The 25,821-nt window shown below is 31.5% G+C and overlaps 1 protein-coding gene across 2 annotated transcripts in view; it reads right to left on the reverse strand.

Moving 5' to 3' along the window:
- Window positions 1-1,915: 1,915 nt before the first annotated feature.
- Window positions 1,916-25,821, reverse strand: part of LOC143085511 (neurobeachin-like) — a 239,768-nt gene continuing 215,862 nt past the window's right edge. The window contains exons 43-59 of one of the 2 annotated variants that reach the window (XR_012981352.1): window positions 25,319-25,421; window positions 24,457-24,572; window positions 23,169-23,281; window positions 22,453-22,593; window positions 19,243-19,362; window positions 18,746-18,898; window positions 18,351-18,423; window positions 17,732-17,826; window positions 17,103-17,192; window positions 16,177-16,354; window positions 15,083-15,166; window positions 13,607-13,762; window positions 12,408-12,575; window positions 7,874-7,978; window positions 7,353-7,549; window positions 5,359-5,613; window positions 1,916-4,272 (exon numbers count right to left, since the gene is read on the reverse strand). Coding sequence is in view for 1 of the 2 variants with exons in the window: in XM_076261893.1 (XP_076118008.1) it covers window positions 4,182-4,272; window positions 5,462-5,613; window positions 7,353-7,549; window positions 7,874-7,978; window positions 12,408-12,575; window positions 13,607-13,762; window positions 15,083-15,166; window positions 16,177-16,354; window positions 17,103-17,192; window positions 17,732-17,826; window positions 18,351-18,423; window positions 18,746-18,898; window positions 19,243-19,362; window positions 22,453-22,593; window positions 23,169-23,281; window positions 24,457-24,572; window positions 25,319-25,421 (2,135 nt within the window). In the remaining variant the exon portion in view is untranslated. The remainder of the gene's footprint in view (window positions 4,273-5,358; window positions 5,614-7,352; window positions 7,550-7,873; window positions 7,979-12,407; window positions 12,576-13,606; window positions 13,763-15,082; window positions 15,167-16,176; window positions 16,355-17,102; window positions 17,193-17,731; window positions 17,827-18,350; window positions 18,424-18,745; window positions 18,899-19,242; window positions 19,363-22,452; window positions 22,594-23,168; window positions 23,282-24,456; window positions 24,573-25,318; window positions 25,422-25,821) is intronic. The other variant, XM_076261893.1, reaches the window with a different exon arrangement.

The following is a 25,821-nucleotide window of genomic DNA, read 5'->3' on the forward strand; positions in this document are numbered from 1 at the left end:
ATACAGGTATAACTGACTAATCAATATTCATCAGAATTCATCCAACTTACACAATTGTTCGTTTATGTCTGTTTGTAACTCTCTAAGTTTATAAAGTAAATTTAAACTAGAACACACCCGCGAAATCGCGGGCACATAGAGCTTGTGAACAAAATCAGGAGCTTAAAAACACCCGATCCCGACGCCCCAAAAAAGGTCCTGCCTTCCTCTAATCTCTACCTTACTTTCATTTTTGCTAAATCAATATTTTCCCTTTCAACAATAAATTTGTATGCCCCATTTATGGACATTGTGTTTTCTAGCCTGTGCATTCGTGAGTTCGTTCGTTCGGTCGTTCGTCCGTCCGTCTGTCCCACTTCAGGTTAAAGTTTTTGGTCGAGGTAGTTTTAGATGAAGTTGAGCATGTTTTACTTATTTATGCAAGTGGTATGACCCCTTAAATAGTAAACATTTCAAAGAAAACAGTAGACAGAATCAGGGACTTTCTATACTAACATAGAAAGTCCCTGACAGAACACAGAGAGTCTCTATATATATTAAAGTAGTATAATCGTAGTTTACATGTAGATAAACGCGAAAAATAATTGTCCTCTCTAAGGAGGTATAATAGTTGTGATTCTTGCGATCTAAACACCATGATAAGGAGAACGCTCTGAATGGCTTATTTATTTTTCATTTTTGTTATCTATCACACGATTGGTTGTACTTGTGTCACATGTTTTACTTATTTTAATATATATGCAACTGGTATGACCCCTTAAATAGTAAACATTTAAAGAAAACAGTAGACAGAATACAGTCTCTTAGACTATACATTAAAGTAGTATAATCGTACTTAACATGTCGATAAACGCGAAAAATAATTGTCCTCTATAAGGAGGTATAATAGTTGTGGGCCTTGCTATCTAAACACCATGATATGGAGAACGCTCTGATTGGCTTATTTATTTTTCATTTTTGTTATCTATCATACGATAGGTTGTATTTGTGCATGTTTCTCTAACCGTAAGTCTTATCTATGACTAAAAGTCAGTCTGATGACGGAATCATATACGGACTCCTTTTATGTCGTTTTTCTCCCAAAATAACTCAATCTGAATAATCGTAAGAATGGATGACAAATGCGACTAAGCATGTTACCTATAGGACACAGAGGCATGATGTTTGATTTATTGTGGAAGGAAGAGAAGCGACACACAAAATGAGGTCTTCTCGTTTAATAGTATAGATAATCACACCTGTAGTCTACGAGTCAATATATTTTTTTACATTTACTACAGCAATCCGTGTGGTTTTCAAGATCAGGAGTGATAGCCATGAACACAATGATGAAAGGAGGAAATCTGCTTCAGGTGTATATTTTATTCATGAAACCACCATTCAACTTTTGAGAGGTAGTGATGAAGTGCTATGGTTTTTAGTGTAATTCAATTGTAATCTTGTTCAAAACTTACCTGGCAATATATATTTGTCCATAGAGAAAGAAGGATAATATGTCCTACCAAATGTGAAGGATAGGTATAAGATCAATGTATTAATAGTGGTAAATAAATTGAATTTATCTTCTTTAATAATTGGATGATGCATAGATAAAAAAAAAAAAGCTTTGCCATGAGGGCTATATGGTTATCCACTGTTTACCTTGCTAAGGCATGACAACTAGCTTGGCTTCAGAAGTGAACTTTAGTCTGTGCCAAACATCTTGTTTGTTAGACCAAAAAACTGTATATTATCAAATTAATTTCTAAAACTTCTGGAAGTCTGGGATACAATGGACTTACCAGTGAACTTCCTATACTTTATTGCACTTATAGATTTCAGCAAATAAACTGAGGAACACTACTATCAAGATGAAGACCAAGAGTACAACATTGTAAATTGTGATTATGGCAATAGAATAAAACATAAAAAGTCAGAATATACTTGTAATATATTATTTGCATTGTGAAACATGATTTCTTTGTGACCATACAATTCTGTTTACACCACATAAAAATCACACTGTCAAACATCTATAAATTATTCAAATGATATGTCTCTATTCACAAGACGTTTGCATTCTCTCACACAGTATGCATTATAAGTGTAATTCTGACAGAAAACTAATCAAATAGCTTTTATAAATGAATTATACCGCTTTATATTGGTTTAAATACAAACTCTTTTTCAAATAAAAGCATTAAGCATCATCCTCATAACCATTTTGTGTTTTATCTTGGTGAAGAAATGAATGTCTAACGATAGTACAGAACCAAATGGTTACATAGAAGAAAAAATGTAATATACCTCATATTGTCTTTAAACTAGTACAACATAGAAATCTTAAATATCTAGATGGTCTTTATCTACATTTTGTATATACTTCTCTTTTAATATATTGGTAATGAGTAGAGAGTTGAGTCAACTATTTTCATCGCAGAAATAAGTCTAAGAATCTGAAATTTTAATTAAAAATAAACATTTTTTTTTTTTTAATACTAATAATTCCTAAAAGAAGTCTCAATAGGAACAAAATGATGATCAGAAATTCCCATCAATTTCTTGAAAATGAAACCATAATCAGATTTTGAATTTAAGTGTAATATATTATCTATGATTTATGATTTTAAGCTTTCAGGAAATAAAAAAGATTATTTTCTTCATTTTTACAATTTGAAAATAATTATAAACATAACCAACAAACACCATGGAAACATAATGGATCTTAAATAAAACAAGTATAAATACACCTTTAACAAAATATACTGCATATAAAATAAATGTTAACATTCATGTATATCAAACTTTTAACAATCTAACAATCAATAATGGTCTAAAGTTTGGTAAAAGATAAACAACAACATCATGTGTAGAAACACACACGCCTAACTGTTGCAATAATTAGGTTGAAAAATCCTTCTACTTCTTTTTTTTTAAATGACAGTTACTGTCAGAAGTGAGTCTGCAATAAAATATAAATAGGGCTGGGCAATTATCTAACTGTTAGGTGTAAATCTTAAGACTAACAAAACATTCATATTTATTTTTATCTGCTGACATGAACATGATAAATTTCAGGTGATGTTAGAGTCCTTTGTCTCAATTTTTTCTGACAAACAAGACATAGCAAACTTTGATGAGGTTTTAATAATTTTTATTCTGAAATCACAACATTATGATTCTACCATAAGAAGCTTTTAAACCATGAAATTTGTCAGTTGTCACTCGTAAAATGTATAACCACAAAACGAACTATATATATCAAAATAAATTTCAATTCTATTTTATTGTTCTTTACTTGGAATGTATTTGGCAATATAAGCAATTTAACAGACGTATATACATTTCCTCAATATGAAATCTAACACACATATATTTAACTGTTACCCAAGCACTTTATCAAAACACAGCATCAGATTGATTGCACAAAAAAACAGCACAAAATTTTTTCATGTGGAATGTCTTACTATGATATCACATCTCCTTTATATGAGAGATTCGTTTTATTTTCGAAAGCAAAAGAATTATTTTCTTATCTTTTCCAAAAAACTGTATTGTGGATATGATTGCAGCAAATTTTGAAAAAAAGAAATTTTCTACATACATACTTATTTAAGTCCTACTATAGATAACAAATCATAATCTATTACTTTTTAGTATCAATCTTTTTTTCATTTTCATCATTTTTCAATCTTTTCAATTGTAATTTTACAAAAATGTGTACAAAACTAGAAATAGCTACTAAATTAGTACTACTTGAAGACCAAGCATCTCACACAAAACACACAACCTTTTGAGAAATAAATAAATATTTACAATTTAATATATTTCTTTACATCATTTCTCCTCCTTGGAGTAAATAATAATATTTTCCAAATATATTTATACTATATATATGTGAGAACAATATATCCTACTCGACTCAAACTACAGTATAGATTAAGTCCCTCGAAATAAGAAACTTTAGTAAGCAATTTAATAGATATAAATATTAAATAAATTTAATATGCATGCTCAAAAAAAAATAACAGTTGAAGACAAACTAAATATGCCTTACGAGACCTTTGTTAAACTGATGATATTAATCAGTAAAACAAGCGTCTCTTTTAGTACTATTACAGATAAATAAAACAGATTTGCTGCCTCAAATATCCTTATTTGATGCAGCGCATGTATGTAATCACGATGAAATGGTCCACTGGTTAATATCTCTCCTGATATTCATGGTGCCACTTGTTAAAGTCTATGTTAAATACCAATAAACAACCAGTTCCAAGGCCTGCCAATAAGAATCTAAAAGGAAAAAAATAATCTTTTAACCCAAGTATCAATAAATCTGATTTATAACAAAAACTTAAAATTGTTAAGAAATAACTTTTCTTTTTCAAATATGTTTGCAATAACCATATGACATTTCTAAGGGAGTAATTACACAACCAATACTGACAAAGGAGTTTATACATATGCAACTCGAAGAAAGATTTTAAGCATAAGTAAATTGCAGGATTCATAGTGAAAACATTCAAATACCACCGATTCTCCAGGAAAAGGGTCTTGAAAATGTTATATTTGCTAGCTAAAGTATATATAAATAGACAAGTCAGATTTTTAAAGGAAAATGACCTAAATAGTATTAAGGACTTTGGTCATCAAAAAAAGAATGTTCTTATATGATTTGCCCTTTCAAGGTGATACGTTTTAAATAAATATGAATGCAGATGTAAGTTGCAGTCAAAAAATGAAATTTGCATTTCTTTTCCTGAAATGATCATCCCCAGGGCCCTACAATTTACTTATAATTCCCCATGGAATATCAGGAAATTGCTTATTATTCTACCTGTGTTGACACCTGATAGCGGAAATTTTGACCAAATACGGAAGCTTTACTTTATTATGAACTTTCTTGACTATCGATAATCCTGACTTTAACAATTAAACTTTCTATTTCATATGAATAAAAGATATTTACCATGTATTACCCATGTCATTGCAAGTGTGCATGTTTAACTCTTTTTTTTAAATTCTTAAGAGATAACTGTCTCGTATTTCTATTCTAATGCAAAATAAACTAATCATTCATATTAAGTTATTACTTTTGTTTAAATCTTGTTATTGGAAAATTCTGATAAATGGTGTTTTTTAAATTATTTTATTGGTTGTTATTGCCTTTGAACTAGCTCCCAATAACTGAATGTTTTTTTTCAGATCTGTTCTTAGAGTCTTTTTTTGTTGTTGGATGTTTAAATTCCCTGTCATGTCTGGTCTCAAAATGTCAACTTCCCTTAGTTACAGACATGTAGATAGCAAATTGTACACCAATTGTCATCCACAAATGTACAGTGTCCACAGTAACAGCTATAATGTGATCTATATACTTACTTATGATCATGGGTAAGAGCTAATGACAGGATGCTGCTATCACATGGTGGATATGTATACAATAGATTTAGGTCATGTGACCTCCAGACTTCTATATACTTACTTATGATCATGGGTAAGAGCTAATGACAGGATGCTGCTATCACATGGTGGATATGTATACAATAGATTTAGGTCATGTGACCTCCACACTTCTACCACTCCACTGTTACCTCCTAACATAATATACTGACCATCTCTACTGAGAATTATTGTCTGTAAAATCAAATATTTTCAAATCAAATATATTTCATGTAAAAATAATAAAGATCTTGAATACAAGTGAGATGTTAAGCTTACTGTAATAAATTGCCTCACTGAGCAAAGCTGGATACGACCACAAAGGTCCAACCCTGAACAGTTTGGACAAAAATGGAAATATTCGCACTGAGTACAGGTTTGAATTTTGATTGTAATCAAATATTTGACATATAATAGGTATCTGTTACAGAATAACTGTTGTCAAAGAACTTGGTTATATGGTAATATGATTTTAATTTATATTCAATTTTTGCTTTTGTGCAATACACTATGCTGTTGTGAATTGACCTCAAGAAATGGTCAAAATCTCAATTCAAATTTCCAATGAAGTTTGCAACCATAATAACCCATTTAAATACATCATAAAAGTCTTATAATAGAAAATGACATACATAATCATGGCTAAAATTAATATTTCTTAATCAACATTTAATAATTACTTCTTAAAATAAATTGACAGCTAATCACCTCAAGACAATACAACATTTCTTTATACATAATTTAAAAGCAGTGTAAGGGAGGTAATCCAAATGTTGTGTTTGGATTACCTCACTTACACTTCTTTTAAATTGTCTTAAGTAATTGTCTAATAACCAGGAAACCCTTGTTTTTCCTCTTTTTTTTGCCCTTAATTCTTAACGGTTTGAGCCATAACCCCCCCCCCCCCCCAAGTCAATCCTACCCATCCCTTAGTGGTACAGAAACTTGTGGTATAATTTCAGAGATATCCATACACCATTCCACCAGTTATTGTCTAGAAACTAGAAAAATGCATATTTGGGCCCTTTTTTGGCTCCTAATTCCTAAACTGTCAGGACCATAACCCCCAATATCAATCCCAACCTTCCTTTTGTGGTTATAAACCTTGTGTTTAAATTTCTGTTACAAGTCAGGAACATAAAAGTTGTTTTCCATTTGTTTGATGTGTTTTAGCTTTTGATTTGCCATTTGATAAAGGACTTTCTGAATTTCCCTTGGAATTAAGTATTTTTGTGATTTTACTTTTCACATACAGCTGAGGAGACATGTTTCTAAGTGCCAATTCTCCATCTTCCAGATCAATTCAGTCTTATATGGCTCTCTATCATAATAGTAGAATGCAGACTGTAGTTAGTTATCCTCCCTAATGATAATTCATTTTGGGTTAGATAGAATAAATATGAAAACCAAATGATTTCAAGATTTCAAAATGTCCTTTTCATCATTTTCATAGGTTCAGATTTAATGTGAATGTATCCTCATGTGTTACTGCTTTTACTTAAGAAACAATTTGATAAACATTTGAAAACAAGAATGTGTCCCTAGTACATAGATGCCCCATCCCCATTATCATTTTCTATGTTCAGTGGACCGTGAAAATGGGATAAAAGCTCTAATCTGGCATTAAAATTAGAATGCTCATATCATAAGGAATATGCATACTAATTTTTAAGTTGATTGGACTTCAACTTCATCAAAAACTACCTTGACCAAAAACTTAAACCTGAAGTGAGACAGAAGAACGAACAAACAAAAGGACCGACCGACAAATGAACGAACAGACTAACAATTCAACAGACGAACGGACACACAGATTAGAAAACATAATGCCCATAAATGGGGCATAAAAAATCATGCAACAAGTTTCATCTTTCTTTCTGAAAACCTTATTTTATCAATATTTAACCAATTCATTATAAAAAGTTCTAACTTACCTGTATATTATCTTTGTGACTAACTCTCTGTAGAAGTCTTCCATTGATGCTGTAGTTACAAATCTGTCCCTGGTCAAACTTGACCAAGACAAAAGCCTCTCGTGATACACTGATGATCTCAGGTGTACAGCATCCATCAGGTGCTTCTAAAGATCTCAATAGGTCACCATTCAATGTGTGGACTAAACATGGACCCTCTGTTTATATAAGACTTTTCATTTAATAAAGTTATAAATATTTCATTAGTGTCCTAAAATACTATGCATCTTATTTGTATACCCTTAATCTCCTTGAAGGTTTTTTTTTTATCATTTCTGTACAAACTACAAACAGGAGCAAAAATTGTACTTTATCCAAGTTATAAATGTTTTTTCTTTACTATCTTAGTTGGGGCATAAAATGTCTCTGTCTTCTACAAAAATTTCAAGATAAACAGTTACTGTACGATTGATTTTTGTTTTGCATAAAGTCCAGTGGCAATGATTTCATTCATTTTTACATTAAAAATATATTGTACTTACTATAAGATCCACTGAAGACTAGACCTAATTCAGCAAGGACGGCAACACAGGTCACTTCTGTTTCATGACCAGTCAATGTAGCTTTAGGTGTAGGATGTTCCATACCTTGAAAACAGAATTATAAACATGAACATTGTTTTCTATTAATATTAATTTCACCACTTTGAGTACTTCAGGGATTAATTTCTGTATAAAAATTGTCCTGATGAAGCCTGCCTTGCAGGCGAAACATGTAGACCATAGCAAATAAAATTGCAGACCATTCGAAGTGTTGTTGTCAATTTTGGGTATTATTTTAATGTTGCATTTATTTGCATAATTTGACAACCCTGCATACCAAGGTATCCACTTCAGGGACTCTAACAAAATGATTCACACAGGCGTTAGTTCACCACATGGAATTTAATTGTTTTCTATTGTTGTAGTTATGTCAAGACGAAAAATAAAATCAAAATAGATTTTGCATGGTAACCAAATGATTGATTTTTCGAGCCCAGTAATAATTATCCCATGACAAAATTTTCAAGTTTGACTGAAGTGCAGTGTTTTCCCTAGGCTATTCATGCATTGCGGTACCGCTACGCATAAAATTTCGGCCGCCATGCATGTATCATACCCGCTATGCATCCCGCTATGTGTGAATTTTTTATTATCTTATAATATGAAGTGACAATTGACAAAACTCTACAGGTGTTTCAAACTCACTGGACTGATAATTGATCACAATTAGATGCAACGCTCTGATTTTACAACCACGTTGATTAGATAGAACAACATTCAAGACTTCGATTGCATAATAGAAATCGGGAGTTCAAATTGTTTTAATGATAAATATTATAGCCTGATACAGCTTCCAAATATCCTTCTGTGAAAAAATAAAAAGTAAACCTTTTGCAGTATAAATTTTACGTTTTGAAATCATAAGTCTGACATCGAAATATTTATATCAAACGCAGTTGATTAGTTGTAACAGAGAATACACATCATTGGGTTGAAACATGATGTAACTTTGACCTCCGTAGCAGAGTTCAAAACAATTATTGGTCACTGAATATTCACAATGCAGATCGTTTTTGTTTTGATGTCAAAAATTATTTTATTTTTCAAACTGATCTTTCAAACTAGTTTTAATCCAGAAGAAAGTAAAAACATTGCTTGACTGTACCTTAAGTTGAATATCTATATCCAAATTAAATTATTTAAAGCTGTAACAAAATTGAATGCTTTGTTTACAATTGTTGAAAGCCATGTGCTTTTTGGCGGGAAAATTCGGGAAACCCCTTATTAACAGGAAACGGTTACATTTCATTGTTATTTATAGACAGTAGGAATTTCATTTTGGAAATCATTTTCATTAACTGCTAAGATTTATTCATGAACAATTAATAATTTCTTGGGGTGAAACTGATAATACTTTTTTTTATTAAAATAATTTACATCTAGGGGTATGAAAAGGGGGGCTGTTTTTTTTTCATTAATATTACAAAAATATAAAGTTCACCAGTCTGAAAATACATGGTTAAATGGATTTTAATTCTGAACCAGATGCTCCGCAGGGCGTAGCTTTATACGACCGCAGAGGTTGAACCCTGAACGGTTGGGGCAAGTATGGACACAACATTCAAGCTGGATTCAGCTCTAAATTTGGATTGTGATTAAATAGTTGACACAGCATAGGTTTCTGACACAGAATGAATGTGTTCTAATGAACTTAAAATTTTTGTTTTCTCTTAGAGCAATTCACTATGCTGTTGAATATTAATCATCTCAAAAAAATGTTTGAAGAAATTTTCTTTTTTATTTATGAAATTTCAAATGAGAAAAATTGAACCCAATTTTTTTAATCACATCCCCCTTTCCCTTATTCCAAAACTAATCTCAATTAAAATTTCTAATGGAGTTTGCAACAATAACTACTCATTTAAATACATCATAAAATATTTAGATGTAAAAAAACTGCTTGTTATCACTGAATGATTATTTTAATTTATCAGTTGGTAGTAAAAAGTGAATATACATTGTATATTGTATATAACAAAGATTTAAGTTGATTCTGGACAAAGAAAGATAACTCCAATTAAAAAAAAATCTTGCTATTGCACAATATTTTGCAATTAGATATTTCTTGCTTACTATTCTGGACAAAGAAAGATAACTCTAATTAAAAAAAAAATTTGCTATTTCACAATATTGTGCAATTAGATATTTCTTGCCATTGCGCAATACTGTGCAATTGAAAAGACTTGCTATTGCACAATACTTAATATAATAATTTTAGATCCTGATTTGGACCAACTTGAAAACTGGGCCCATAATAAAAAATCTAAGTACATTTTTGGATTCAGCATATCAAAGAACCCCAAGATTTCAATTTTTGTTAAAATCAGACTAAGTTTAATTTTGGACCCTTTGGACTTTAGTGTAGACCAATTTGAAAACAGGACCAAAAATGAAGAATCTACATACACAGTTAGATTTGGTATATCAAAGAACCCCATTTATTCAATTTTTGATGAAATCAAACAAAGTTTAATTTTGGACCCCGATTTGGACCAACTTGAAAACTGGGCCAATAATCAAGAATCTAAGTACATTTTTAGATTCAGCATATCAAAGAACCTAACTATTCATTTTTTGTCAAAATCAAACTAAGTTTAATTTTGGACCCTTTGGACCTTAATGTAGACCAATTTGAAAACGGGACCAAAAGTTAAGAATCTACATACACAGTCATGACAGTTAGATTCGGCATATCAAAGAACCCCAATTATTCAATTTTGATGAAATCAAACAAAGTTTAATTTTGGACCCTTTGGGCCCCTTATTCTGTTGGGACCAAAACTCCCAAAATCAATACCAACCTTCCTTTTATGGTCATAAACCTTGTGTTTAAATTTCATAGATTTCTATTTACTTATACTAACGTTATGGTGCGAAAACCAAGAAAAATGCTTATTTGGGTCCCTTTTTGGCCCCTAATTCCTAAACTGTTGGGACCTAAACTCCCAAAATCAATACCAACCTTCCTTTTGTAGTCATTAACATTGTGTTTAAATTTCATTGATTTCTATTTACTTAAACTAAAGTTATTGTGCGAAAACCAAGAATAATGCTTATTTGGGCCCTTTTTTGGCCCCTAATTCCTAAACTGTTGAAACCAAAACTCCCAAAATCAATCCCAACCGTTCTTTTGTGGTCATAAACCTTGTGTCAAAATTTCATACATTTCTATTAACTTAAACTAAAGTTATAGTGTGAAAACCAAGAAAATGCTTATTTGGGCCCTTTTTGGCCCCTAATTCCTAAAATGTTGGGACCAAAACTCCCAAAATCAATACCAACCTTCCTTTTGTGGTCATAAACCTTGTGTTAAAATTTCATAGATTTCCATTGACTTTTACTAAAGTTAGAGTGCGAAAACTAAAAGTATTCGGACGACGACGACGACGACGACGACGCCAACGTGATAGCAATATACGACGAAAATTTTTTCAAATTTTGCGGTCGTATAAAAACTCATGTTAATTTAATTCCTTTATTATTTCAATCATAATCAGAAACAAGCTACATGTATAAGGTATTTCAAACATATATTTTTGGCTTTTATATAAGATCGAACATTCCAGACTATTAATATGTATGTACCTGTAGTAAAAACAAACCTGGTAGAGCCTAAAAAAATTCTACAGGGCCCTTGAAAAAACTTTTGGATCCAGGCTGGCCTTGAGAGAAAATGTTAAGTATTGTTCCTGACTGTATTGCAGATTTATGTGAAGTTTTTAAACTTGCAAGCACAATTCATTTCACTAGTGTAATAAAAATAATTCTACGAAACAACGCCGCGCTCTGCGCTGCAAATTCATCTTAGACCCACCATGCATCAAGAATTTTCTAGGGAAGACACTGAAGTGGTAATTAAATTCATAGCCCAGACAAATATAAATGATTTGTTTTCTGCAAGCATGTACTGTACAAACTCCAGTCAGAAGTTTGGGAGCAAATTTCAGTTTCCAGAGGGGTTCCAACTTATAAGCCAGAACTAGAGGGAAAATCCCAGCTTGAAAACTGTGGTCAGAAGTGAATTTCCTGAGGAAAACCATGTTGGTAATAACCAAACCTGCTTTTAAACTTTCTAAATAAAGTTTTTGTTGAAAATAAATGAACACAAAACTGTCTTTGTGACTTATTTGTTCTTGGATAATCATGTTGAATTTTCTACTGTTTTCATTTTGTGTATTGATTTTTTATGATCTCATGGTTTGTGTATGAACCCAAAAGAAGAGCCAAGAACTAGAAATCAAAAGAAGGTTACAATGTACCAAATATGTAAAAGTACTGTAGGAACTCTTGTAAACAAACAGAATCTTAGTAACTCTCTTGTATATCTTATTCAAAACTGAAACTTACTCCGAATGTCAAACACATTGACCATTTTTACAAAATTAAGAAGATGTAGGGTCATTTGCAATCAGACAACTATTCATACTGTTATAATGGTCCTGGGTTACAAAATTTTAAAACAAGTATTACTTACTTCCATTATCTCCAATAATGGCCTGGTTCCGTGAGGTAAACATCCATACCATAACAGTACAATCTTTAGAACCAGTAATCACATAACAATCCTGGTTCAAGTTACATTCAGATCTGGCAACACATGTAACCACATCAAAATGTCCATGTATAACTTGTAAAATCTTAGCTGAAACATATATCAACAATTAAAAGATTATGTCATCTTAATAAGAACTCATGTATAAGGATTACCAATTAATACTAGTCATAATCAGTATTTTAGTCAACTTTCACACATGTCTATACTGCAATATACTCAGTAGTATTCAGACAATTAAAAAAACATACGTTGATGAAAGCCACTCATGAAAATGTCAATATAACCTAACAATCGTGGGCATTTAGAGCTTGGTTGAAAGTATCTAAACTGTTGTATGGAGAATTTTTGTAAAAGATTTATGTCTGGAGAATTTCAGAAAAGGTATCAAAATTCATAGGTACTTGGATACAGGACAATTTTTTAAGCTCTCTCCGTTTTTCTCAAAGTCGGTTATTTTCGTGTTTCTGTATACTAGGAACATACGTATATTATAAAAAAAAAAGTGTATTTGCTTTAAAATATTAATTTCTAGTTTTTTCTCCAGAGCGACCACTGCTTTATTATATAGAAGGTCTCTATCAAGGCGAAAAATAATGTCCTGTCCCCGAGTTCTCTTATAAATATTATGTGCAAGTTTAAAAACAGAAGTCTTGTATGACTTAAAAGTTGGTATGATGACAGAAACAATATCGGGACGTCTTTATTTTCATTTTTTTCTCTGAAAATAACCCAAACTGAATAATCATAAGAATAGATGACAAATGCAACTATGCATGGTACCTAAGGAACACAGAGGCATGATGATTAATTCATTGTGGGAAGAGGGGAAGTGATACACAAAATGAGGTCTTCTGGTTTGATAGTATAGATAAAGTATCAATAAAAGGCATTTAAACAATATCAAGACAAAAATTATATTTTCTGAGTGAAGTTTGCATACAACTTCCTATGACAGTTATGTTCAAGTTCATTAATCTAACAAATATCATACATGTTATAAAATGGCATGACCTTAATGTATTTTGGTGCATTCATGACAAACACAATAGATGCTTCCAAAAGAAAATATTAACATAATTACTACCATGTTTATTCGATCTTTACAAATATTTATTTACCTGTTTCTGTAGAGAAAAGGCGGAAACTTTTATCCCAGAATCCACATGCAAACAGAAATCTGTTATCTGCTGTTGTAATGAAGCTGGTATGTTTGGCTTTAATCCTCTCATCAAAATTATCACCCAAAGTTCTTTTATGTAAGGCTGTATTCATTACTAAAACATATTATAATACTGTGTAATTTTTTTTAGAGGAATGGTGGAAACAAGTTGATATTTTTCTTTCATTTTAATCAAAAAGCAACAAAAATATACAATGGGCACAGGTTGATCAGGAAGCAATAAAAATTGATCAAAACAATTTAAATCTAATCACTGGTTAGTACATCAATACTTTTGATTTGCAGTTCACCTGTAAGCATTTGACTTAACTAAGACTTGAGGATATAATTTGGCTCAGTATCTATTGTATCAAAGCATCAGGTATGCAATAATAACATCAGCTGTTATCTCAGACTTAGATCGTACATAATTGTATTCATCATCTGCTTTGAATATCCTAACTTACAGTTAACAAATTCATTTACATATTTATGTAAATTACTGGGCTGCTTTTCCATTTGAAGAAAAGTCGCACCTACCTTAAGTCTGATTAAAAAAATACTTAAAGGTATGAGTCAATCAAAATTTCTTCATTGTATTTGAACAGAAAAGTTATAAAAGTTTAAATTTTAGCTCTTGCAGCATTCAGTTCATCTTGAGGTAATTATGATGTATTCTGGAGTAATCAGCATTTTAAAAATATACCAATTAACAGGTACAGAGACAAAGATCATTCATAAAGGCTTTCTTGCATTATAAAGCCAAGTTAAACATATTCCTTAAATAATGAATAATATGTAATCAAGAGTGAAATTCCTCAGACCACATTACCAGAGCAAACATACATGTTTCTTTTGTCAATATCATTGGTGTTTGCCAACCATGATGCAATTATCTATACATATTTTCTGTTCATACAATTAACTCAGAAATTATTGTAAGGTTTATATTTTAACAAATAATCTGATTGGGAAAATATCGCAATAATAAGAACTGGCATTCTGAAATCTAACACATATATTTATGCAGATTTCCAGTTATTGCAATTATTAACAGTTTCAGTGATTCAATCAACACCATCATGATCCATATTCAACTAAATCAATAATTTTTCATTGTAGTTCTGTAATAAAATGTGCCTCCTATGTAATATTTCAGAAAAGATGACAAATCTTAACATATTTTATACAAGTTGTAATTATAATCTTAGCCAGAGAGAGCCAGAGGGCAGATCAGATTCATGAAATTCATGCACAGACCATGCAAAATGCAGAACATTCAAAACAAATAGGCACATATTGTATTGCATATGAAATAACCAGGAGATAACAGAATTTTTTTTTACTAAGAAAGTGTAAGTTTTCTTTTACATAAACACTCAATGTCTACAAAAACAAACATTATAATCTGATGTATTTTGTATAAGTATTTTACCTAGTAATTGATCCATTTCCATGGGCAGTTTAACCTGAGTATCTTGTTTCTCAGTTGATGAGAAATTTGATGGAGTTCCTTGTTCTGGAAATATAATACTAATGATAATGTTTATATCTAAGACCTAAGCAATTCTAAATATTTAAACAACTCAAGTGGTTCCTGTATATGGCATACTTTCTTTATAAAACTTATGTTTACAATTATTTCAAATAGAACAAGTGAAACTGCGAGCTACTGCTCACTGATGATACCCCGGCCGCAAGTGGATAATATTAATAGTGTAAAAATATTCAAGTGTTCGGTAAACAGGAAGTTGTCGAGTGATGAATCTGAAAACGCATCACACGGTATAGTTGACTTATATAAATCCTGAAACCAAATTTCAGAAATCCTTGTATTGTAGTTCCTGAGAAAAATGTGACGAAAATTTTCAACTTGGCTATCATGTGTAAAATCATACAAGTGTTCGGTAAACAGGAAGTTGTCGAGTGATGAATCTGAAAACGCATCACACGGTATAGCTGACTTATATAAATCCTGAAACCAAATTTCAGAAATCCTTGTATTGTAGTTCCTGAGAAAAATGTGACGAAAATTTTCAACTTGGCTATCATGTGTAAAATCATACAAGTGTTCGGTAAACAGGAAATTGTCAAGTGATGAATCTGAAAACGCATCACACGGTATGGCTGACATATATAAATGTTGATACCAAATTACAGAAAGGGTGGATGTGTAGTTCCTGAGAAAAATGTGACGAAAGTTTCATGGAACGGACTGACTGACGGACGGACGGACTGACGGACGGACTGACGGACGGACAGACAGAGGTAAAACAGTATACCCCCCCTTTTTTAAAGCGGGGGTATAATAAATAAATTGTTTTGTAATAATCTATAGGTCAATCCAAAGCCAATAAAAGAATTCAATCAAAAGGATTTTATGAAGATGAAGAGAAAGATTTTTATATTAGTATTAGAAAACCATGCCAGTTTCAATCAAGTCGATATGATTTCAGTCAGAAGCATAAAATATAAATATCAACACAAGTCAAGAGTCCATTAAAATCAGATCCAAAAATTATAACTTACGCTGATAATTATTGTTCCATTTATTGATGGCAAAGTTATGATTACATGATATGGTGGTTACTGCGGCCACAGGTACGGCAGGATGTGTATTGGCTGCCACATGACAGACAGGTGAGTTAGACAGGAACTTCATTATCATACATACATCATCTTGTACAGTAGAAAACATCATTGGAGTCTACAATTAACATGTTATAAAATTGTGAAGTTATGGATACCACATTTTTATGTTGTTGAATGTATACAGTGAATGTGGAGATGCAAACAAAAGTATGATTTTCAACATAAATATTCATTATCTATAATAATTTTATCTGTTTTTGGTGAGGCCATATTCAAAACTTAACATGGCGTCACATTTGTTGAATTTTTTATTTGACCATTTGAAGTTTTTGTTATGAAAAATAACAGTATTTTTGTGTAAAAAACCTATCATATATTTTCAAAATAGACTTACTAAGAGTAAATAAACTAATCTATATATTTTATTCTGAAAAACCTATGTTGATACAATGGTATACAGAAACACATAGGCATACGTAATAATATTACAAGACATATGGTGAGGTAACAGCAAATAGAGAAGATAAGAATGAATAGGTTTTAAAACTTATATTTTATCACAGAGAATCCATGTTTTATTGAAACTGAGATTTTGTATTTGCTTGTTTCCTCTACAAAAGACTCATCAGTGACGCTCGAATCAAAAAAAGTTAAAAAGGCCAAAAAAAGTACGAAGTTCAAGAGCATTGTAAAGTGATCATATCATAATTACTTTGTTTTACAACAAGTATATATGTAAATTCAAAATTCATTGTCCTCATCCTTTTTGCAGGCAAATAGATGTACCTTAACATGCTTTCAATGCACATCTGTGCAGCAAAGATGATACTTATTGTTTAAAGTTTTGTTGTGGTCATATTTACCAAATGCATGACTGAGCTTCTAGGTGGGTGTGGTTCTGTTAACAGCTGTGAAGGTGTCTGTCCAAAGTTTCGGATTTGGTTTTCTATTGCCTATAATAGATTAAACACACCTGTTGAATGATACTAAGAATTGGTGAAAATAGTGAATATTGTATGTTGTCTTCTGAATATTCAAATACTTGAATGACTGATGACATTGAATAACAACAAAATAATGCTCTTAATTTTCCCTCAGTACATTCTATATTGCACATATCTAGTGTGAATTTGTGCTTGCTACCTGATGAGATCGAAAAGATAATTGGTGCATACTTGTTTTAAAGTAAATAATAAACCTTTTGGAAATTAGATATATACAAATTTGTGGGAAATCATATTCTCCTTTAGGTGTAATGAGATTGACATTTGCAGGTAATGAAATGCTTCTTTATGTTTTAGGAAAAATCTCTCAAAATAAATAAAAAAATATAAAGAAGTTTTCCACCATGTTATTGACTCTTTTTGTCAAGATTGTTCTACCCAACACTAGACCAAAATAAACCCTTCTACTATCCTTTTGGGAGTATTAGATATAGATCTCTTCTGTTCAACACAACTATAACTCACAATAGAAACACAATATTATTTACCTCTTTCATGACTAAATCTGTCATAGTTTCTAAGTTGACACTTCCTTCATAGGTAAGGTAGTAGAACACATTGGTTGCTCGGACTGCTTCTGGACCTGGTAAAATATAAAGTTTGGTGAATATAAAATATATCAGCTTTAAATATACCAATGTTTAGAAACTAATTATTAAAGACAGATTTGAACTTGAAGGTGCTAGATGGAAAAAAAATCATTTCAAACAAAGTATTATAGGATATCATTATCAGTAAAGCAACTAATTTTTTTCTTTATTTATATGTATGTCAATTTGTTGCCATCAAATTATTTGCTAAATTTCAGCCTAAATGAAGACATTTATCAATTGGAGGATTCTCTGAAACTAGAAAGTTTCCTTGAAATTCAATAACTCAATAAAGATTGTTGAATCAAGTCAATGTCTGGTAGCAAATAATTCATGCATATTCAGAACAACTGATGATGAGGCAATGTTGTAGATACAATCTTTAGACAAATCATCACATGAAAGCATTAACAAGACCCAACAGTCATTATATATTTCCTACTCCAACAAGTGGAAAGTAAAATTAACATACAATGTAAATTTGGAAAAACAGTTAAAAAAATAACATAGTTTTTACCTCTCTGTTTGTATCCAAATATTAAATCTATCCAGTGATGTAATTGACAGGACACAAACTCAGATTCTAAGGCCTAAAATATAATTGGAAATTGAAATTAAGAATCAGCATCTTTCTATATGAGCAAAGAGAAAAAGTTCATGAAATAAATATAAGTAACTCTTTTCTAATAAACCGTAAATAAATTTGATGGTTGTAAATTAAATCTTTTTTTGCAAAAACTGATAAGGATGACTGTCAAATTTTTCAACAGTAGTATTTCACGGGAGGTCAGTTACCACTGTAATCAAATAATTCAGTACTATATTTCCTTCATAAGATTACAAGGTCATATCAGAAGAATACATGTTGTTTAATTTAGAATGAGAAATACGTTAGAATATTTAAGAATTTACCATTCTGTTAATTCTAACAAAGTCTTCAGGATTTTTGGCCCATGGAGGTAATATAATGTCTTTAACTTCTGATCCATCATCTTGTTTACCAAAGGTAAAGCCATTATGGTTAACAAACATCTCTGGTAAACAATAGAACTCTGGTATCAGTTCCTGTAATATAGAGGAATAAAGATGTCAAATGATACATGGTTAGTTTTAGTGTACCAAACAAGACATATTAATATAATTTATTACATTGTATGCGGTACCAGAGTAAAAAAAGTCACTGACAAGTAAAAGCTACATCAATCTTGTCCGACGGGACAAGTAAAACTATTCTGCAGAAAATAACTGACTCTTTGAGTACATTGATGTTTTGAAATAAGTTTAACTACTTTCCATAGCACTATGTTGACATACATGATGATCTCATTATGAATACTTGAGTCAGTTTTTATTAATGTTCTGACAACAAAATGATTGTATTTAATGTGTTATTTATACACTTGTCTTACTTTGACGTCTGAAGTATCTCTCTGACAACTCTTCCATGCCTGTGTTACTGAAGAGAAAGTTCTATCTGCATGGTCAAATTTTCCTCCTTGCAGATTTAAAAACATTGTAGTGAAAGGCTCCTATAATAAATAATTTAAACATGAAAATTACATTCAAATATATATATATATATATGTTGTGTACAAGTTGTAATGTTGTACAAATTTGTACAGATTTTTTGTACAAGTTATCAGTGTTTTATGACCTGCTGAACACAAATGGATAATGCAAGCACACAGTCTTTTGCTTCGCATATTTCTGTCATATTTTCACAACTTCATGATACAGTCTAATACTGAGCATTGATACAAAAACATTATAAGACCACACAAAGATTTAGTATGGAGATGAATATGGTATAAGGAAAAAAATAAAATTAGAATTTAAACCATTCAGGTATCCTCATTTCCAGTTTGAAGACAAGGAGAATAGCACTAAATGTTAGGTTAAAGTATAATATTTTGAATTTAAAACATTCCACTGGTACATTTTATAAGATATATATATATACAACTCTACAACAGATGTATCCGATGGATACATCTGTTGTAGAGTTGTCACTGACTCAGACATACTTATAAATATAATTATTTTCTGTGACTGTATATTACATTAATTTGTAGGATCCTTTACTATAGATAATTTAGCTGATCTGTAACAATAACATCTTCATGCCTTATATATCATGTACTGTAGTACGCCGCTAGATTAAAACTGATGAGGAAAGGTAACACACGGCCAGCGAAAGCTCTTTTTTTTGAGAGCCCAGGTGGTCGTGTGGTCTAGCGGGATGGCTGCAGTGCAGGCGATTTGGTGTCACGATATCACAGTAGCATGGGTTCAAATCCCGGCAAGGGAAGAACCAAAAATTTGCGAAAGCAAATTTAAAGATCTAACATTGTTGGGTTGATGTTTAGACGAGTTGTATATACATTATGTACACAGCCATGTATCACCATCATTGATGGCGATCCAATGGATACATCTGTTGTAGAGTTGTCACTGACTCAGACATACTTATAAATGTATCACCATCATTGATGGCAATCCAATGGATACATCTGTTGTAGAGTTGTCACTGACTCAGACATACTTATAAATATAATTATTTTCTGTGACTGTACATTACATTAATTTGTAGGATCCTTTACTATAGATAATTTAGCTGATCTGTAACAATAACATCTTCATGCCTTATATATCATGTACTGTAGTACGCCGCTAGATTAAAACTGACGAGGAAAGGTAACACACGGCCAGCGAAAGCTCTTTTTTTTGAGAGCCCAGGTGGTCGTGTGGTCTATCGGGACGGCTGCAGTGCAGGAGATTTGGTGTCACGATATCACAGTAGCATGGGTTCGAATCCCGGCGAGGGAAGAACCAAAAATTTGCGAAAGCAAATTTACAGATCTAACATTGTTGGGTTGATGTTTAGACGAGTTGTATATACATTATGTACACAGCCATGTATCACCATCATTGATGGTGATCCGATGGATACATCTGTTGTAGAGGTGTCACTGACTCAGACGTACTTATAAATATAATTATTTTCTGTGACTGTATATTACATTAATTTGTAGGATCCTTTACTATAGATAATTTTGCTGATCTGTAACAATAACATCTTCATGCCTTATATATCATGTACTGTAGTACGACGCTAGATTAAAACTGACGAGGAAAGGTAACACACGGCCAGCGAAAGCTCTTTTTTTTTTAGAACCCAGGTGGTCGTGTGGTCCAGCGGGACGGCTGCAGTGTGAGTGCAGGCGATTTGGTGTCACGATATCACAGTAGCATGGGTTCGAATCCCGGCAACAGAGAACCAAAAATTTGCGAAAGCAAATTTACAGATCTAACATTGTTGGGTTGATGTTTAGACGAGTTGTATATACATTATGTACACAGCCATGTATCACCATCATTGATGGTGATCCGATGGATACATCTGTTGTATAGTTGTCACTGACTCAGACGTACTTATAAATATAATTATTTTCTGTGACTGTATATTACATTAATTTGTAGGATCCTTTACTATAGATAATTTAGCTGATCTGTAACAATAACATCTTCATGCCTTATATATCATGTACTGTAGTACGACGCTAGATTAAAACTGAAGAGGAAAGGTAACACACGGCCAGCGAAAGCTCTTTTTTTTTTAGAACCCAGGTGGTCGTGTGGTCCAGCGGGACGGCTGCAGTGCAGGCGATTTGGTGTCACGATATCACAGTAGCATGGGTTCGAATCCCGGCGAGGGAAGAACCAAAAATTTGCGAAAGCAAATATACAAATCTAACATTGTTGGGTTAATGTTTAGATGAGTTATATATATATATACTTAAAAGATTTCTGTGTTCACACTAGTAGAAATATAAATAAAATTAAATTTTATATATATATATCTTTAATTGATCTTATTGACTTTAATTTATCAGATTAGACTTTCTTCTGCTTTATATTTAAATCTAACACTACATATTTTCATAATGTTGTACTTGCATATGGATAACTATTTAACAATGTGCTAAAAAAATAGCAACTATGAGTTATTTTAGAGAACTGAATGAGGCAGGCTAGATAGGGAAGTTTTATTCTTGGATATGGGTTGTTCAGTTTTTTATCAATTCCATGTGAGCAAAACATTTGTCAAGAAAGTACGTTGGTTGTTGGGGATTTGAATGTCCCTTTCTACCCTTCAAATTCAGTTTGAATTTAATGGGCTTTAGTTTTCTTGTTTGAATTGTTTACATTTTTCATGTCTGGGACTTTCATAGTAGACTATACTGTATGGGTTTTTCTCATTGTTGAATACTGCAGAATGGCCTATAATTACATACTACCACTACAATTGAAATCTGGTGGACAGTTCTCACTAGGAATCATACCACATCTCCTCATTTTTATATTAATGAGAAAACAATGAATTTATTCCATGTCATGAATTGGGGCAGGACGGAAAAAGTAGCAGATTTTGTAAACTTATTTGTTCAGGTTATTTCATTCTACACAAATATAACTATATAATTTTTGTCTTAAAACAATAGAATTTGAAACAATGTTACTTCCAAAGAGAATATTTTTTTCCTCATTTACTATTACTATATATTTATTACATTAGCTCTTTTAACATATCCCGATAAACTGACAAAAAATGAACTTACAACACGTATTAACCAATTAAGTGTAAAGGCTGCCGTTGAGTAATGGGTTCCATAGTGGAATGGAGGTATCTGATCATGTTCCCACGTCTCGTACCGCTCATCAAAGAAAGCTTTTCTGGTTGGGTTTAAAGCTCCAATAGGCTATAAAATAAAATATATGTAGTTATATGATTGGAAAATTGTACATAAATGCTATATCAACATTAAACAGTATTTTTTGCATCTCAAGACATTGATAAGACCCTTTTGAGATAAATTTCAAAGCATTGTAAGCATACTTTTTCCCTGCAATAAATTTTGGAACTACTTAAGTTTTCATTGAACATCTGTTTAAATAATGTATATAGAAAAATTAATTAATTTTACAATTTTTTTTTCTAATTTTCTAAATAGCTGCTGTGATTGATTTTTTTTAATGTATGCTGTTTGAAGAGGATACTAGCTCCATGTTATGTTTTTTTAGTAGTACAACATTTCAAAATGATAATAAAAAGGGCTAGTTATAGTAAAATCATGAACTGCTTTTAGCTTGGTTTATTGCATTCTTCATTTGTTAGTAGTAAAAGTATCCATTTACTAAAGATTAATCTATGTATTGTTCTTCCTTTATTCCTAATTTCTTTAATGTTCAACTATAATATTTGTAGCTAACAACTATGAAATTATAAAAGTATTTAACTCTATCTTAATTCTCATTTATATTCTGACATTTTTACCTTTGATAAATCTCTAAAATTATTTGGTTGACTTAAATCTAGTTCCTCAGATTCATAGTTGACGATTACCCAGGGAAAAACTGGATACTGGTTCAAATCATTATATGTTCTACCTGTAAATAGAAAATAAACCAGTCATTTCAAGAGGGAAGGAGAGGTTTACTAAGTGACTCTTCTTTAGAAACAGAATAACATAAACAATGTGAAAAATATTGAATCATTTTGATAGTATTTTATCCATTTTTTTTTAATTGGGAAGGAGTATGGAAATAAATGGGAAATGTGTCAATGAGACACAGATGGTGCTCCAGCTTGGACGTAACGTTATAAAGGGACATAACTCAAGAATTGAAAATGTGATACTATCAAAATCGTACTTGATCTGAGTTTTGTGTTAATTAGCATTGTGTATAAATTTCATAACATTTGGTTGAGGAAAACATAAGGTAGAGAACGGACACAAAAGATTCAGTATTTTTTCATATTTTTTCTATTGGTAAAGGGGCATAATTCTAGAATGGTACAAATGGTGCTTAAGTTAACAAAACTTGATCTGTGTTTTGTGATAATAAACATGATGAGTAAGATTCATAACATTTTGTTTAGGCAAACTTAAGTTAGAGAACAAAAAAGAAAAATTCAACAATTTTTCTATTAAAGAGGCATAACTCTAGACTTGACAGGTAAAAGCTACACCACCCAAATTCAAACTTGTTCTGTGTAGTGTGGTAATAAGCAGTGTGAGTAAGTTTCATAGCATTTATTTGAGGCAAACTTAAGTTAGAGAACATCAATGTTGATTTTTCCATTTGTAAAGGGGAATAACTCAAGAGGTAAAAGTGACACCAACAAAATTCAAACTTGGATCTGTGTTTTACCTACATATGGACTGATGAAAACAGACAAGGGTAAAACTAAATGCCCCCTCCGCTACAGCAGGGACATAAACATTTGAAAGAAACACACTGTCCACATTACAGACTTTAGATGTAGACAACTTTAATCAAAGAACGATAACTGTGTTTCTAGATAATGAGTGGAGGTAAAATTTGTTTGCATTCAGCTTTATTATGATAACACCTTTCCAATATCTGATTGTTGAAAAACTATGAATGAAACATTTACTATACTATGAGGTATGGGCTTTGCTTATTGTTGAAGATCATACAGTGACCTATAGTTATTAATTTCTGTGTCATTTGGTCTTTTGAGAATAGTTGTCTCATTTACAATCATACCACATCTTCTTTTTTATATTAAAGTAAGAATCATCTATATCATTACTAACCAGCTATAGTATTAAGGTACATTAAATAATCAAAATTGGAAATTTCTCTTCGTTGCCATTTCTGCATCATACTGGACAATTTAAACAGCTGCTTGCCTGAGGCTAGAGACATTCTCCTACAAAACAATCATAAAATATGGTTTTAATACGCAAGTTAATACAGGATAATACTACAGTAAAATATTTATTTTTCAACTTATGTTTTTTGCAAAGTGAAAACAGTTTCAGAGATGCTAGTCAGATTTCCATAACCATGATGAATACGGTTTGTTATTTGTTTATGTGTTAAGAACCACTTTAATGAGTCAAGCCCTTTCCAACAGGTTTTTAGTATGTTTTGTTGTGTTGTTATACAAATGTTCCAGTTCAGAAATGTTTGACCACTCTCAACCTTGGTTGACCCTGTTTTATTTTTCATATGCTTTGTCATAGTCTGAGAGTCCTGTAAGTCTGTGGTCGTCCAAGGTTGCTGTTGTCATAATTGTTTCATCATATTCAGGCCTTTAATTTTCTCTTTTGGACTGTTTCAAATTTTGTGATCCTTTTGCGCTTTATTGCTTACCCATTATAAGATATGTTCAAATATTTATCTTTCATTTTTGGTGAATAGTTCAGTTCGTCTCTTTGGCAATCAAACCAGATTTGAATATTCCTTGTTTTTTCATACTTTTATACAGAAGTTGTACATACAACATATACTATATTGATGATTTTATAGATGTATTTTATCAATTTAAATTTAAAATACTTAAAGGCAAAATAAATGTATAATCCAAATGTTAATGATAAATAATCCCTTTGATATGAGGTGTAGAAATTGTTTCAACCAACAAGACAGTCCTGGAAAACAAAGTATTCTTACCTGGCTTGAGGAAGACCATATTTCACCCCAACTCCCACTCGAGGTAATGCATTGATAACTTTCTTAAGAGTTGCATGATCAGGAAAGGAAAACAAAACAGCAGCTAAAATGAAATAAATATAGAAAATTTAACAAGTCATCAAAGTAAATTATAAATGTCCTGTCTTCTTTTTAACAAAACCTTTAATATTGACATTCAGTTTGAGGTTGAATAAATTCAGTCTCACACCACTACTTGGCTTAAATGTTTAAATAATAACAGTTAGTCACCATAGAGAATATAAACATGGGGGTTCTCAAATAAAGAGGAGGGCCAATTTGTTACCATGTACTTTTCAATTTCAATTAGGCTGAAACATTGGACACAGAAACGATCTACCGGATGTGTTGTGAGAAGGCTGTACGGAAATTTGCTCTCGTTAAAAATCCAAGTCTTACATGTATGAAGGAGAGTATCATATGAAAAAACTATGTAAACTTAACCAGCATTTCATTCTGAGTTA

Source organism: Mytilus galloprovincialis, chromosome 8 (genome assembly GCF_965363235.1).
Source record: "Mytilus galloprovincialis chromosome 8, xbMytGall1.hap1.1, whole genome shotgun sequence".
Lineage (NCBI taxonomy): Eukaryota > Metazoa > Mollusca > Bivalvia > Mytilida > Mytilidae > Mytilus > Mytilus galloprovincialis.